The sequence below is a fragment of the Amblyomma americanum genome, chromosome 4, assembly GCF_052857255.1.
Source record: "Amblyomma americanum isolate KBUSLIRL-KWMA chromosome 4, ASM5285725v1, whole genome shotgun sequence".
Lineage (NCBI taxonomy): Eukaryota > Metazoa > Arthropoda > Arachnida > Ixodida > Ixodidae > Amblyomma > Amblyomma americanum.
In genome coordinates, this window is record NC_135500.1 from 204,981,088 (window position 1) to 204,997,918 (window position 16,831).

Below are 16,831 nucleotides of genomic sequence, written 5' to 3' on the forward strand. Positions count from 1 at the left end.
TAGTGTCGACTTTATGCCAGCGCAGACAACTTGTGCTGAACCGGAATTATTCCTGGCTGCAAGACAAAAAAAAGATAAGATTAGCATTTCATTCATCTAACGGGCCGCAGCGATTCGATTGTGATCTGTTATGTGCCGTATGTGCCCTGGTCATGTAAGAATAGGGTTTCTCAATATTACATAGAGGGAAAGCTGGCAGTACCGTCTTCAAGAGCTTCTTAAACAGCCTATTATACACTGCGAAAATGCAGGAAAGATGAGTTTTCTTATTTGGCTTGGCTTGTGTTGGATCGAATCTGCAGGTGCGCCTACATGGTGTCCTCTGTGCACAGATTAAATAATTTCAATACTGCTTCCTTCACTTCTGTTAGTCAAATGTTTAAAGGAAGTGAACGAAAGGGTTAGGCGGGTATGCAAGCTCTTACAACACCTCTTCAAGGTTGGCCTTCAGAAGAGTCTTCCTGCTACGGCTGAACCCACGCTTCATGTCAGTCCGAATACGAAACATCTTCCCAGCATTCTTGCAATATGGGACATATTAAATGTGGTATGATTTCAATCTTTGAGGCATTTTACACGAAATCACACTTTTTTTTCGTCCTACAGAAACACCGTTAGTTTCCCTAAAACACTGCCTTTCACGGGCTGAATGCGTTCGCTTTACTTGAAATGCGTCAATGCTAACGTTTTGTTGCTCGTGTCTGGTGTTTGTGGATCTCAAAAAGGCGTTCTGCGTGTTCAAGGCGCGTAAGTTATCACAGCATAGGTGCTGTGAAAAGCAAATAACTTTCTGGCAATCCTTGCTGCCAACGAGCGCATTACGAACACAAAGGAGCTGCAAGGTAGAAACATGGGTAAATCGTCAAACTGGTCTCATAAAGTGTTATTTCCTTTCTCTCTTCTTTCGTCTGGATGGAGCCTTTAATGGAGACGTTGAGCTAGTTGACGCGCTTTCGTTGAGTTGTTCTTAATGTGAAATGAACTACACAGACGCCAGTTTTGTCTGGTCTTTGTGTCACCGTATAGCGCTAAAAAATTGACGAACCTTAGAAGGATGCAGTAGGCACCCGTGTTCACGCAAACCAAAGTGATCATCTTGCACGCGTGTTAAAACGAGGGTCAATACTCTCACTTCGATCTCTCAAAAAATCGATCCCTCGAAACGGTCACCGATTGGCTGAAGCGGCGGAAGTGGACGTGTCACTGAGCTGCATACCACGGAACATAGTTACACGGGGCGTCTTTGGCCTAGCCGTGTATAAAATGCGTTTCGGTCGATTCGGCACCCCTACTCTTTGCCGCATGGCTTCCGCCACTGCACACTGCGCTGATGGTCTTGAGGTTGCGCCAGTTCTCGAGCAATCGCTTGTGGCGTTTAGGCAGTCCAGATGTAACCGCACTTGCACTGCAGCTGCGATCAAAAGCAACGGCCAAAAACGTGATTCTTTAAGCCAATAAGCAAAATTACATTTCTAGACGTAGGTGATCTGGATGACATTTGATTACGGCCTAAAATTTTGAGCGCGTTTTGCCCTTAGCTCGAAAAGGTAGTTTGCCGAACTATGGTGCTTTCAAACTTTTTAACAGAGTACCTGATAATAACGGCCCACCGGTAAGATAAGACAGTGCCTGCCGTATTCCAATCTTGCCAGAAACGCGAGCGAGAATTTCTGAAAAAAATTGTCTAAGAACGGCGTCTCGTTCATGTGTCGGTGGGGTGTCTTCTGGGGCCTGCCTAATTGCGCAGGGTGCTGCTGAGAGTAACGCCCTGGAGTATATTCTGGACGTTTTTTCGAAGTGTTAATTCATCGACAGGAATTTATCCCTTATGAAAACAACACTGCGAAAGAAGATAATGACAGCGCCACAAAGGTTTTTGTTGTGCTGGGAGCATTATGCAGCGGCAACCATGTTCATTCCAAATCCAGAGCTGGGGAGAGGGAAACGCGGTACTCAGTTAACCCACGGACATCAACTAATGGTTTATGATTTATGGAAGTTTAACGTCTCAAAGCGACTCAGGATACGAGGGACGCCGCAGTGAAGGGCTCTGGAAATTTCGACCACCTGGGATTCTTTAACGTGCACTGACATCGCACAGTACACGGCCCTCTAGAATTTCGTCTCCACCGAAATTCGACTGCCGCGGCCGGGATCGAACCCGCATCTTTCGGGTCAGCAGCCGAGCGCCATAATCGCTGAGCCACCACGGCGGCAGGCATCAACTAATGATTGATTTAAGCCCCTCCCCCTGCAAAAATGGTCTATAGACAGTCTATAGGCTTCTTATAGACTCTATTGCATTCCATAGATATTTCTTTTTGTCTATTCATAGTCTGTAGACTGTCTATAGACAAAAGTCTACTAAAATGTATGGTCATAAACCTATAGATTGTTTATAGACTGTCTATAGGATCTGAATTGTTTATGAACTGTTCTCTAGGGTTTGTCTATAGAGAGTCTACAGACTTTATAGACAGAAGTCTATGGACAATCTACAGACTGTCAAAAAGCCATTTTTATAAGGGTCGAGGGTTTGGAGTCAGAATATGGACCCGCAACTCAACAGTCAGCGTGACAAGGAGGGAGCCTGGGCAGGGGACGCACCTCCTCTCTTGGCGACGCTGATCTGCGGCGCTGCGGAGTCTGCGAAGCGTGCCCTGGACGACGATGGCAGCTCCTGCAGCCTTCCGGCCAGGTAGTCGCGCAGCAGCGCCGCCAGACCCGCGAATTCGCCCAGCTCGGCGGCACGGCTGTCCTGCAGCTCGTCGCCCGGTGGCTCCTTGGCGGACAGGTAGGCGGCGGCGTCTCCCTGCTCCGCCGCCACCAGGAGGAGGAGGAGCAGAGACGCCCGGAGGCTCCAGGCGACCGGGCTCTTGCGGCTCTTGCCAAGGTGCATGGCCTGCGCCGAATTGACGATGGTGAGCAGAGCGACGCGCGGGGCTTCTTTTTAATGAGCCGGAACGAGCCAGCTATCAGCGTCCCGCACCATCTGGCGATATCTGGAAACGTTCTCTGGTGCGCGCATTGCAAGCAAGTCACCCGTTGGCTTCCGGATACTTCCCGATAAGTCATCACACTTGGAAAACGCGTGCGTAATATCGGACACTGATAGCGCAGGTATTGAAACATTGCATCCGCTAAGTGTAATGGTTTCTCGTTCAGCGATTGCGTGCACAAGATTTTTTTTTTCCGGTGCACCATCAGCTGACAGTCTAAATACGTAAGAACCAAAGGCATATAGCGCTAAGAGCCAGAATCAGTTGCCTTATTGTACAGTACTGTTGAAGTCGCACACACCCTCGCAAGCACTCATGCATTTACAGTGCTGTGCGTGACGGGGGCACTACGCGCCTGTGAGTAGTTGTAGGCGTTTTGCTGCGAACGAAGAAAACTGTCATGAAAAAGTAATTGATAGGGTTGAAAGCGTTCACGACTGCCAAGTCAGGACAGGAGAGTTGGTGACAAATCGTTGACCCACGTCCAAAGGGGGAAAACAGCAACGGCGACAGTTTGGTTAAAGATAGCTGATCGTTACGAAACATAGCTGACGCCATGCAACGACGTGAAAGGACAAGGACACGATAGACGAGTAATGTCGGTTGTGATTCGACCTTGTTTTCTGGCACCGTTGTATCCCTTCAGCGACACCGGTCGTGGTACGTGGTGAACGCTGTTTGGCGCCAGTGACGCTGCTATTAATGCATTTTCGCATTAATAGCGTTAATAATTGGTTATGTGGGAAAAGAAATGGCGCAGTATCTGTCTCATATATCGTTGGACACCTGAACCGCGCCGTAAGGGAAGGGATAAAGGAAGGAGTGAAAGAAGAACGGTACCCGAATTCAGACAGGGCGCGGTTGTCCGCAATGTTGTACAGTGCAGAGAAAATTCCGGGCGCTCCCCTTTCTCAGTGGCAGCGGCGTGTCTCTTCAACCACCAGCCGTACACCATTGGATAAAGCACTGTGGGCGCTCAATGCGCTTGGAGACAAATGAAAGCTCCGTTTCGACAAGAAGAGCAACACAGCGGTTGCCAGACAAACAGCAAAGAAGCCTGAGCGAATAACAGGCGAGGAATTCTCACAAAAATGTGATTAAGCTGCTCTTATTCATCGACTGGAGTGTGCGCCTAAGGTAAATTGAGACAGTCGTGGCCATAAAGCTAGAAGAGCCGCCTTAATGTTTATTTTCCCGCATTTGGAAACACAATGCGGTTTTATTCAGCGTACCATACAGTATTTTTTTAATGCGCGGAAGCTCCTAACATTTGTGTCTTGCCCATGCATTCATTCGGTGAAACACCGGTGGCGAACTGCGACTAGCCGAGTCAGTGTGAAAGAAGAAATGCACAGGACAGTCGGAAACAGACAACATAAAAAAAAACAAAGACAAGGAACTCGGAAGAACGCACCATAGGAGAACAAGTAACGCGAGAGAGAAGGGTGAATTAAAAGAAAAGAAAATAAATGGTGCGGAGCTTGCATAAAACGCAGTCGCCAGCACGCACTAACACAAACATGAAAGGAAGACGCATATAAGATTAGGAAGGTGAAGAGCATACAAGGGCACCACAGGACAACACAAAAGACCGGCAGCTGAGAGGTTAGTAGCTAAAATTATTCTGACAGGTGCGGGCACGTAAGTAAAAGGTAACCACTTGCTAAGCGCGCAAAATTGCAAAATTCAGTAAATCTTAGCCGATTAACTGGCCGTTCTTCTTCACTTTGTGGGCAGGAACGGGTCGTACCGTGTAAGCAGTAAGGAACGCGGGATTAAATAAACTTGTTTTGTCTCGTTTCGGGACGGCAGTGTCGCATTCAAGCTTTCTTAATCTTGTTTATTTGGGTTTCTGAGTGACGACTGAAGTGCTTCGCAGTGATTTTGCGGCGAGGCCTGCATAGCGATGAGCAGAGATAAGGAGTAGCACACAGTGCGTGGATTAGCTGAAGCCTGAGATAAGGCTACGCTGTAGAGCTCTGGCGTCAGTGCCGTTTGTGAACCACTAATCCAAATGAAATAACGTTACAGAATCATTAATACAAATCAAAGTAACGCTAGCGATCCGCTGATCCCCACGAATAAGTAACGTGTGAAATGCAGTGATTAGTTTTTCATGCTGAAAAGCACTGGATTTTTTTTAAAACCAGGTGTGTGCTTTTTTTACTTTGCGCTTATGTATTATACTGCCTCCCCCGAAACGCATTTCAGTTTTGTATTTCAAATGTGGCTTTCGGGGCCAAGAATCACACTACATGCGCTCGCACCTAACTGACTACTCGCATAAGTGCCAAGAGCTGTGTCGGACAATTAGAGTTTTCTGCTTGTAAGAATGTGTGAGCAGTGAGCATATGTCGATGAAAAACGGTACAATAGTTTAACTAGTAGGGGGCGGTAAGAAGTTTTCCAGGGGTGCGGTGGGAGCAGCTGGTAAAGGGCAGGGTTAATTGGAGAGACATGGGAGAGGCCTTCGCCCTGCAGGGGGTGTTGTCAGGCTGATGATGATGGTGATGATGAATTTAACTAGAAGGTTGAAGCAGTGCGCGTTTCGGCAGCCAGCCGCAGTTTTTACCTTCCTGCTGTGTGACCAAATTTCATTAAATGTCTAGGACGAAACTGCCAGCCGTGACTGTTCTCTCTTTTTCTGTTTAGCTTAACTACAGACAGATTGAACTCAAGAAGGCAGCGGCAAATTCCCTTCAAACGAGGCCCTCCAGCCCATTGCGTTGACCGATTGCCATGACGTCGCGGTTTTTCCCATTTCACGGGATTTTCCTGTGCTTTCACCTAAAGGGATTAAGCGGGGCGTCACCGTGAACCAGTCGACCCCATTGAATAGAGGGCCTCCTTTGAAGGGAATTCGCCGCTGTGTTCTTGAGTTGCATCCGACTGCAGAAAGACGGAACACTGCGCGATTAAACAGTCATCCCCAGTTCCTACCTTCCTACTGTGCCTGTTGCTGCGCGATAGCTATCGCCAAATATGGTTCAATATCTCAGAAAACATTTCTCTACTATTTTCTCCTTTGCTGTTTTGTGCCCCTGAAGTGCGTTTCTTAAATTCTTTATATCATTCCGATATGTGTGTATAGAGAAGCCGTGTGGAGTAGCAGTGCGGCATAAGTGAAGAATTTGGGGCCAGTTGGTGACTCATCATTAGAATAACTTAGAGCAGGCATACAGGACAGCCAGAGAAACACAAATCCCGATCAGCCGCCGCGGTGGCTGAGTGGTTATGGCGTTCGGCTGCTGGCCCGAAAGACGCGGGTTCGATCCTGGCCGCGGCAGTCAAATTTCGGTGGAGGTGAAATTCTAGAGGCCCGTGTGCTGTGCGATGTCAGTGCACGTTAAAGAACCCCAGACGGTCGAAATTTCCGGAGCCCTTCACTACGGCGTCTCTCATAGCCTGAGTCACTTTGGGACGTTAAACCCCCATAAACCAAACCAAAACAAAACAAAACAAATCCCGATCACTAACTTCCAAATGAACATCTGTTCGATATCCCACCCAGAATCGAATAAATTCTCTATTGAGAGGTAGAGCTGGTGGCGTGTGTTTTTCTGTCTGTTCCGTTTACCTATGCAAAACTATTCTCATAATAGCAATGCGGCTACATGGCTGCAGAGTTTGAAATGAATATATTAAGCCGCCATGACAACATCCGCAACGACGAAGTATTGATAAGCTGTACAAAAAAAAAATAGAAATAGAATAGATAACTCATTTGATGAGGTTAGGAACTAAATCTTGAAGGAATAAAAAAACCGACCAGGTTGGTGATTGAAGGGGATAGGTTAGACACGGGATGCTATGGGCAAAGTGACGAAATGCTCCGGAGTGCCAGGCGCCTTGTCTTTGTCAGGCTAAGCAAAGAAGAGAGCTATTAACCATATTAAGTTATCGCGAAAAGGGCCGTTTCTCCAAGCATCGACGCGCACCTGAGATTCCTGCGGTCGCTCGTCGAAGTCCCTCTGCAGCAGGATCCCCACCTAACTCGAGAGGTCGATGGCCCTTTCCTGGTTGTTGGAAGTTTTGGCTAACTCTATTACGCGATGACAGCTTGCTGATCCCGCAACGCGGCCCATTTCTGCTGACGTGTTACCCGGCCTTAATTCGGTTATGCGATTCAGGCGTGGCCCATTGTGTGCCAGACGGACGCATTTTTCCTGTATCCTTGATCTCTTCACTTTGTGCGATCATGACTTACGCCGGAGCGGCTGCTCTGTGGTCTCCCGGTCGCCGTCGTGTATGACGTAGTTGTGTGAGTGGCGAGGGGGCGAGAGTGTGAATGAACTTGCGCGAGTGGTCAACTGGCGAGGAGCTGTCTTAATCTTCGGTGCTGGGACGAGGTAGAGGGGGGACAGTGCGGGCGAGTAGTTCTGCTGTCGCAGCGTGGCTGCTGAAAATTGCCCCCGTTGTACGGTGTAGCTTTGCCAGTCTTTGGAAGCAAGATGCAAGCGCTGTGTTATCCTCAGTGTATAATTAAGCGTTACCATTTGGCCTCACACATTAAGAGTAGACTTCCTTGTGAACGCTTGTTTACACGCGTCTGCGGATATTGGAGCACATGGGGTAGTGATAAGAAGAAGAAAGCTACAAATATCATACGAAGATGAAATATCAAACGAACTTTGATTACAAGAAAAGTGATGAAAAGCGCATATCGATCTTTAGTCCTTCAATTAGTTATTGATTCATATGATGCGTTCTTTATTCTTATAATGCATCATAAATGTGATCCGATGTACCAGTGTACATATTCACATAATAAGTACCAAATGAATTATTGAGACAACAGGTATTTTTGTAATGAATATGGAGTGTTAGTTAAAAAGGCATTTATCAGTTTAGCGTTTTAAGTTGCCCGGTCAAGCGACGCAGTGGAAGCACTACACAAAAGTTGAAGAATAATAATAATAATTGGTTTTGGGGGGAAAGGAAATGGCGCAGTATCTGTCTCATATATCGTTGGACACCTGAACCGCGCCGTAAGGGAAGGGTAAAGGAGGGAGTCAAAGTAGAAAGGAAGAGAGAGGTGCCGTAGTGGAGGGCTCCGGAATAATTTCGACCACCTGGAGATCTTTAACGTGCACTGACATCGCACAGCACACGGGCGCCTTAGCGATTTTCCTCCATAAAAACGCAGCCGCCACGGTCGGGTTCGAACCCGGGAACTCCGGATCAGTAGTCGAGCGCCCTAACCACTGAGCCACCGCGGCGGGGCCAAAAGTTGAAGGCAAGCTGGCTTTTCGGTTTTAACATACTTGGCGTAGTTTTAGTATGGATGGCGATAGTGATGCAACCTTTCTCACCTGCGTTTCAGCTCAGTAAAAAACGCGCTGTATATTACGATAATGTAGTAATGATGGCGCTTAAAACAAAAGAACGAATCAGTTGACCGATATCGAGATCTCATGCTTATGATACATAGTAAAAAAGCGTTCATTTCAATCCAGCTTTATTTCTCTCGTGTCTTGCAACCTCATTAGATGGCGCCATGTGCCGCGGCATCTCCTCGCCATTGGCTCACGCGTAGCAATGAGGGGGGGGGGGGGGGAGGGGGGGGCGTGGCGTCGCTTTAGAACCGTTCTCTGAGGAGGCAAAAAAGATCATTGGATGAAATCGAAATAGAATAGTTTGTTTATATGGCAACGACACTGGTGTTTTATGTTGAAATAAATAGATGAGTGTCCGGAACACAAAAGGCGTTTACAAAGTGTAATCTGGCAGCAATGCGATTTTAATGCTTCCAAAATTACCCATCTATGAGCTGCAGTTAGAAAACAGAGCCAAATCTAGATGTCATATTATATTCCCGTGCTTAAGTTGAGGGGAAAGAAACTGTGCCAAATCTAAATGTCACATCTTATTTCCGTGCTTAAGTTGAGGAAAGTTTACGTGGGAAGTGAGAGCAGCTGCAGTATCGTCTGAAGTTGAATCAACAGCATTTTTCTTTTCGTGTAGGAACGGCTCTTGAAATTCACGCCTGTTGTGAGTCGGCAAATTAGCCCTGTGCTGCCATCAGTAAGACAGGCAAGGTGCCGCCCATTCAGCAGGCGTTTTCAGGAAATGGCAGCTTTCGAAGTTTGGCCCCTGATTAGCTGGAACTGTGGGCCGTATATTGAGAGGAGTTGTTCACGTTCCATTTTTTTTCCCTGGCATAGTTCAGCCCTGTCTTTGAGAAGAGAGCTAACATTGACTTCACAGGCAGAAGCTGTTAGGAAAAAAAAAGAAAAAATGATGAACCTGCAAACAAATGCTCCCTAATGGGGCCTCTGCTCTAAATTCAACAATGCAGCACGGCCTATTGAGGAACCTGTAATACTCTGCTGAGGCAGTCAACTTCACATGAAAACAAAAGAAGCGCCTAGGTTCGACATCAAGAGATGCAGTCATGAGTGAGCGACTGGGGAAGCAGGTTTGAAAATCGCGCCCTGAGAGTTCCCGGTAAATGAAACGTACGACATACGCATCGTGTTTTCTGAAAGAAAACGATTGTAGCAACGCCATGGAACAAATCAGAGTTTGAATGCATTCAGCGCTTGGAAACACTGATTCCTGAACCGAGCTGAGATAATTCGATGATTGCAGTTGAGCACCCACCATCACGGCTCGGAGAGAGATGAGGGAGGCCTTTAAAAGCGAATCAGGAAAAACAAAGCATACAAAATTCTGTGAAGCAAGGGTACTGCACAGCGCGCGTAGGCGTCATTCAGGTGCTTCCGAGTGGCTCTCACTAGTCTCATACATCGTGATAATCGGAAGCTCGTATGCTTTAGCAGCGTTCATGCGAGGGTTCAACTCCCCAATTTGGCCCGGAACGCGGTCCCTACTTGGGATGCGCATTGAGACGTCCAAAGGAGTCCCAACTCTATCCTTTGTTTCAGCAACGCAGCTTTGTGTGTTTCGCGGAGATTTCCGTTTCAGCGAACGGCAAAGCAACGCAAGGTGCTTTTCAGTCGCCATGCTGCGCATTCAGCATCAGTTTGTAGGCGCATGTCGTACTGATCACGTTGGGTTTGATTAGTGCGCGTGAAAAGTTGTTCGTGTTGATAACCTGTCTACGAGTTCGCATCTGACAATAGAATTGAAAGAACCCACAATTTAGATGCAGTGCTCAGATTTCTCTCCCAAAAGGGGCGTGTTTTGCAATGGAAATGAAGCTAGTTCTTCTCATTTACTTAACTTCTTAGTTAACTTGGTGTTTAGATAATTTAGTTAGGCGGTGAAGGAAGCGGTGTTAGCAATACCGAAATGAGTGGAAACTATTGCTGAAACAGAGCGTCGGTACAGAATGAGAACAGTTCTGCAGAGGCGTTAGCAACTTTTGAAAATGAATCGAACAGTAGCACTCATGTAGCCTTTAAATGAAAGAAAATATGGAAAACATCTTCCATACAGGAACAGGGATTTATAAAACGAAACGGGCAAATCCATACGTGTCATGCACCTTTCCATGTGTGTCCACAGTAGTACAAACTTTTATGGAAGTCCTTAACTTTTAGTTCTCACCGGCTGTAGTTTAGGCTTTCACAGAAGATCTGAAACGTCCAGCCCTCTGCACAAGACATATTTTCCGAAATTATCAAGAAACTCAGAGAGCGAAGGAATAGTATAAATGTAGAGCAGCATCCACGTTTTTACTGTTTCTGCTGGATTCGACTGTTTTCAGCCATTCTTTCTGCCTAAGAACTGCTAGTAGGAAAAAATGTTACTTCAACAGCAACACTCTTATAACTCCTCAAACTCTGCTTGTTTGCGAGGGATACCTTCAATATTCGAAAATCCTGCTAACACGGACGCAGGGTCTTAGTATTCTTAAACTCCGAACCAAGTTGGCTGCTTGATTCCTTCGCCTTCTTTCTTTTCGAAATGCAAAACAGACGTTTGAATGATGATCCAGGTTACAAGAAATAGCTTGTTACGATCCAGATCTCCGCTTTTCCAGCAACCGTATTTTGTACCCTTTTTTCGCGAAGCAGTTAATAAGACCTTTTGCGCAGTGCCTGATTAACGATGCGGCACGTTATTTATGGGCGCAGCAAGATGACGGGTTCAAGCGATTAAAAATGGTGTACTCTCCTGACAAATCTTTTGCGCTAGCCAAAAGCGGTGCGGAATATGCGCGCGCGCAATATCTCCACCACAAACCACTTCCTTAGCCTGAAGTGTGCGCCTGGATGAAGCGCGAATCACACTGCGATGTTTTATCAAATGCCGTATTCATCAGAGAGCTCGCCCACTGAGGAACGACGGGAGAGGAAAAAAAAACAGATCTGGAAACATCGCCGCCGATCTTTGAGGACGCGACACGTGAAAGGCGGCAGGTAAAATTAGCACAGGCCTCATTCCGAGAACAAAAAAAAAGAAGGCAGGAGGGATGGAGAGGAGGCGATGGAGGTGTATTGTAATCGACCGTTCACAAGATGCGATTATTTTTTACGATACCAGGCCTGCATGCGTTATGGGTCCTCGGGGACCTGCGGTGTACGCGAGAACCTCGAAATCGAGGCGGCTCGGCTCGACTCATTTTAAATGTTTGGAGAAAAGGTCCCCTGGGCTCACTTGGTCGCCGACGCTCACTCACGCCTATCGGGCCCCCGATTCGCCAGCGCGCTTCGGTTGTGGAAAAGGTGATTCGACGGCGTCCCGAGAAGAAATTTTGTTTCGTTTTCAAACAAAGCGTGCCGAGGCGACTCTTGTTTGCATTCCGTTCCTCGCTGTTTTAGGAGAGAGTGGGCTTTGAGAGCAGACACCCGATAATTTGAGACAAAGAAATGCAGGCTGAATTGTTTGCCAGCCTTTCGCAAATGGCTTTTTTCACTTTGCTCCGGGAAAATGTTCGCTTTGACGCCATGGTGTTTTTAGTAGATCAGTAGAGAGGCTAGAGCAAGCTAACAGACGCGTTCTTTCAGACGCTGGGTGTGAAGCCAGACACATCATTCACATCGGCTTTTCGTACAGCTCAACAGCCGGCCGGCCAAAAAAGAAACAACAACTTGTCTTTATTGTCTCAAAAGTTTAGGAAAAGGTTACTAAGCCTTCCGAAGTAAAGAATGTATGTTAGTGAGCAGCGGTTGCAATTATCAAGTCCGTATCTGTGCTTTCATTTATCCAGACGGATTTGTAGGCCAAGTGTGGCAAGTTGTTCATGGAGCTATATCTGTTTACAGCCCTGGCACCGCAATATCTACCTGCGCTAATGCTACGCTCTAGCTCTGAAGCCAACCTTTTCTGGACGTAGACTTGCGCCATCTCCCGGACACCGATAGCGAACAGCGTGTGACTCAGTGAATATATCTTGACTTTAATTTCAAGAAAGTTTTACAAAGTTCGATCAGATGCTGTGCGAAAATATTGATAGTGATGGCCTAGTCCTATGCGCTGCAAAATATGCTTTGTAAGATGGTTGGTGCGCTCGCGTCCGCTAGTCCTGACGGCCACAGAAAACCAACAAAGTGTATCAAACATTCAAAATTCTCGCGGTGTTTTTCGCGTGTTTAGCGCCATGCTGCACATGGTGGCATCCGCTCAGAATGAACGCATCTGTATAAATTTTCGGTGCCTGCAACGCAGATCGCGCACGTTCTTATAATAACAAACAAAAAAGGGAAGCACGGAAGAGGCAGACAAAAAGGTACTTTCCGCCAAAGCAGCATTTCCGACACCTTTGAATCTCGACTGCACCAGACTCCGAAATGTAACGTGAATGTTATGTGTGATGTCGCAGATATTATGCGGCCGGAGAAGCTATCTCGCTCTTTGATGAAGGCGCAGCCCTACAACCAACGCTCACTACCGTAGCTGCTTTCGGAAGCAATGAAAACATCACCCGGATGCTAGCGCAGCTGCGTGGAATCTGTTCCTTTCGATCCCCGATTCGTCGCATCTTCCTCTCCCTCGAACAATCTTGCGCCAACGCGTTTTCGTAGCCCGTGGCTTCCAATCGTTGCTCTTAGTTGCTGATCGTGACCACACGTGGTACTTTGTTGTCTCACGCCTGAATACCACACACCTCGCCACAATTTTTCCTTATCTTCTTTTTTCTCCCATACGGACTTTCGACTCACAACTCCTCCCGCCCCCTCGGTGCGTGGGAAGCGCCTGCCTACAAGGGAGCACAGGTGGTCGGCAAGAGCGCAGTGGAGCTGAAAAGTTCTCGGGTTCGAAGTTTCCCTGCCTTATTCATGAGCTGCCTGGTGCGGCAGTAAGCGGTCACTGGTGTGCTATCCGTTAGGCAAAGGAAGCACGGGCAAACGGTACTAGACGTTGTCTTGGCTTGAGACTTCACTGAAGAGCCAGGGTAAAGATTATTGTTTGCCTCGGAATTCCAAAGTAGCTGGTGTCGACCTTTGGTGGAAAGATACAGGACTCTTTGTTCTCCCTCCCCATATTTACAAGTGCTGGAACGAGTATTGCCTGCTATTTTTTGCCGGGTGAAGCGAATTTGAATGAACAGAAAGCTGCTGAACTCAAGCTCGACATTCTGTGTGCTCGGAACTCTGGCGGTGTGCAAACTGGTTGCAGTATTGTTCGTGAGTAGCGGGTTGTCTTCCCTCACAGCCTGGCTTGCAGCCTACCACATCTGCTGCTGGATGAACCTGCGCCCCTCAAATAACATCCGGAAGCGAACTATCTCCTTCAAGGGACTCTAAATAACATTTAGTTTCGCAGACATCTAAGACAGCTGATTGCTGCTAACTACAGTGATTTCTTGCACCCCAGTTTCGTTAGTCACATACGCTGTGTTGAGGTTGGCGCTACTGTTATATGTTTTGCGAGAAAAGGTAACACGTTATCTCAGCAGCGCATATATACGAATGAACGAAATTGGTCTTCTTTGTTTTGGTTTGCGCGGCTTAAGGTCCCCAAGCTGCAAAGGGAGTTTGAGGGATGCTGGAATAGAGAAACACCGATTATTTTGCACACCTGGGGTTCTCTAACGGGCGTTGACATCTCAAAACACACAGTGATTTTACATTTCGCCCAGATCGAAATAAGGTCGCTGCGGGAGAGATTCGATGTCGTCACCTTCGGCTTGGCAGTCGAACCTCAGAACCACTGGGCCGCAGCGGGATGTGATAGAACAAAATACAAGGTGCAATAAAATATATAATTACTACGCGTTGCCGAATTTGTTTTTTGCTTTGTTAATAATAATAAGAATTGGTTTTTGGGGAAAGGAAATGGCGCAGTATCTGTCTCGTATATCGTTGGACACCTGAACCGCGCCGTAAGGGAAGGGATAAAGGAGGGATTGAAAGAAGAAAGGAAGAAAAAGGTGCCCGTAGTGGAGGGCTCCGGAAGAATTTCGCCCACCTGAGGATCTTTAACGTGCACTGATATCGCTCAGCACACGGGTGCCTTAGCGTTCTGCCTCCACAAAAACGCCGCCGCCGCGGTCGGGTTCGAACCCGGGAACTCCGGATCAGTAGCCGAGCGCCCTAACCACTGAGCCACCGCGCGGGTTTTTTTTTTCCTTTGTGCGTGATCCAAAATCTGGGTAGCTGTAAAGTGAATTATTGTCTGCACGGTAGAAAGATCAGGAAAATTATAGCTCTTAGTAAACCCTGTTTGCGTGGGGAGAAACGCTTTCTGATAGTTTTCATTAGTTGAATAGACGCGGGAACGACGCTCAGCGACGTCAAAAACGAAGACGAGGCGAAGAAATCAGTTAAAATAAAGGAACAGCACCAGCCGTGCTTTTGGCTTTTTTTAACAGGTTCAACCGTTTGTTAAGCTTGGTAGGGATACCTTGGCGCAAGTCTCGCATCATTTATGTCTGAACAGTGAGGCTTCCAGAAGTTCTGGGCGTAATTTTCCTCAGCTTGGGTGTTGTCTTCAAACATAAGATTAATTCTTCCCATCAATCGCAAATATCACTGATGGCTAGATTTCTGAACTGACCCTGAACACCAAATGAAACGCTCTCATTTCAGGTAGGCTTTCCCATCACGGATGCCTTCTCTTTACGACAAGTACAGATTAGCAGGGCCAAATTCATTCCAGCAAAGACAGGGAGCTTTCACGAGAAGTATCTTTAACGAAGGCATTTAAAAAAAAAAACCTGGGACATTGGTTACAGCTTCTCTGCGTATGATCGTTAGTGAATTTGCAACAACCTTTTAGCATTCCCATCGCCTTGACACTCGGTCCTGCGAAAGGCTCCTCCGTCCGCCATATCCAGAATGCAGTATGCACTAGCGTTTGTTGAATTTCGCTTTCATACCAAACAATTCTGGACAAAACCATATTTGAGTGAAAAACCGCTCATGAACGCAATTTTACATATAATGTAAGATTTCACTATAAAGATCAATATATCCGCAGATCACCCGACGGCAGTCCTGTATTTTTTTTTTCCATTGACGTTTTTTTATCGTAAAAAGCGTTCTCTATTAGTTTTTTATGGCAGTATTCGATGCGATCGCTGGTAACACTTTAAAGGAATGATTTTGCTACATATCAAAATAACCGACCGTTACCTTCAGTATTTCCGTAATCATGTCTTACAATTTTTGAAATGTCAAAATTTTTGCCAATAAAGCTGGGCTTGTATACCACCGTAACGATGGAGTCAAGTTTTTACAGGGCATTAAAAAGAACTGTAAGAAGAAATAACACGAAGTTATAGGTTGTGCTCTTTCATACGCGTCCATCTTAATCTGAGGTGAAAAATTATGCTTAATTGTTAGTGTCCACCTGCCAACGAGTTCTGATGCATTTGCAGGAGTTTCTCGCCTGTAACAGCGTCCGCCCGTATGAAGCCGTCTTCCAGATAAAACGTAAAAATGTGACAGGTGTAGAAATACAAAGTACGCAAACATTTAGAATTTCTTGCCTCAGCCGTGTTTCAGGAAATCCGGTCATTATGCATGCCCTTTCATCGCTTCCAAACTCCACTACCGTCCAGCTAGGAAATTGATAGGGTGCGGTATGATTTCTTCTTTTCACATTGAGACGTTAATGTTTGGGGTGTAAATAAAGTCCAAATTTCCATGTATATATTTGTCTTGAAATAATGCTTCTACATTTGCGTCCGACTAATTATGTATCGCCTATAGGGGATGAGTTGGGCAAAACGTCGCACAAATTTGCAAATTGTCTCCTTCTTTTTTGTTATTCACAAGTATCAAAGCACAAATATTTCCAAATTATTTCCCGCCATCCCCGCATCAGCCCCTTAAATTATAAAAAAAGACCAGCTGAAGCGGAATGTTGTAAAATTTATTGCAATTGGAAACTTCATCATGTCGCATTTTGCCCAACTCCGCGGGGCAAAATCACACAGTGTGCTGAGCAAACTCGACGCCCTTCAACGTATTAATCATCTATGCAACGAACGCATGCAAATTTAGATTCATGGACACCTGTGCAATTTTTGATACCTTAATCAAATCACGGACAATGTACCCAGACCGAAAATGGCAATGTTTTGCTCCATGGCTCAATACAGCGCCAAGGCAGTTCTACAGCCGTACTTTGAGCGTTGCCTCGCAACGCGATATTTTTTTACTTCCATTTGTCAGTTTTGGTCTCACAGTTGTTGTTCTGTCTCTGGGCCTTGTTGAATGGACATACGATCTGGTGTGATTCGTAAAGCGTGAACACGAGGGTTCCAATGTGATTGCAGGTCATATCGAAAAGAGCTTGCTTTGTTTGTGGAATGCGTTGCACAAGCAGCTGTTCTTTCCAACCGGACGTGGTGTGATGCTGAGGTTTCGAGACTTTTTATGCTGTACAGGGCTGTCGTTCGTACTGTCGCAATTTCTTCTGTGTGCTGTGGCAGGCACCATTGGGAGTTAACACCCAAACGCTGCTTGCATTTCTCA

At 46.5% G+C, this 16,831-nt stretch overlaps 1 protein-coding gene across 3 annotated transcripts in view; it reads right to left on the bottom strand.

The window, feature by feature from the left end:
* LOC144127524 (uncharacterized) overlaps positions 1-16,831 on the bottom strand; it is a 105,126-nt gene that overhangs the window by 22,305 nt on the left and 65,990 nt on the right. For all 3 annotated transcript variants that reach the window (XM_077660518.1, XM_077660517.1, XM_077660516.1), the window contains one exon: positions 2,608-2,902. In XM_077660518.1, coding sequence (XP_077516644.1) covers positions 2,608-2,899 — 292 coding nt within the window. In that variant the 5' untranslated portion in view covers positions 2,900-2,902. The remainder of the gene's footprint in view (positions 1-2,607; positions 2,903-16,831) is intronic.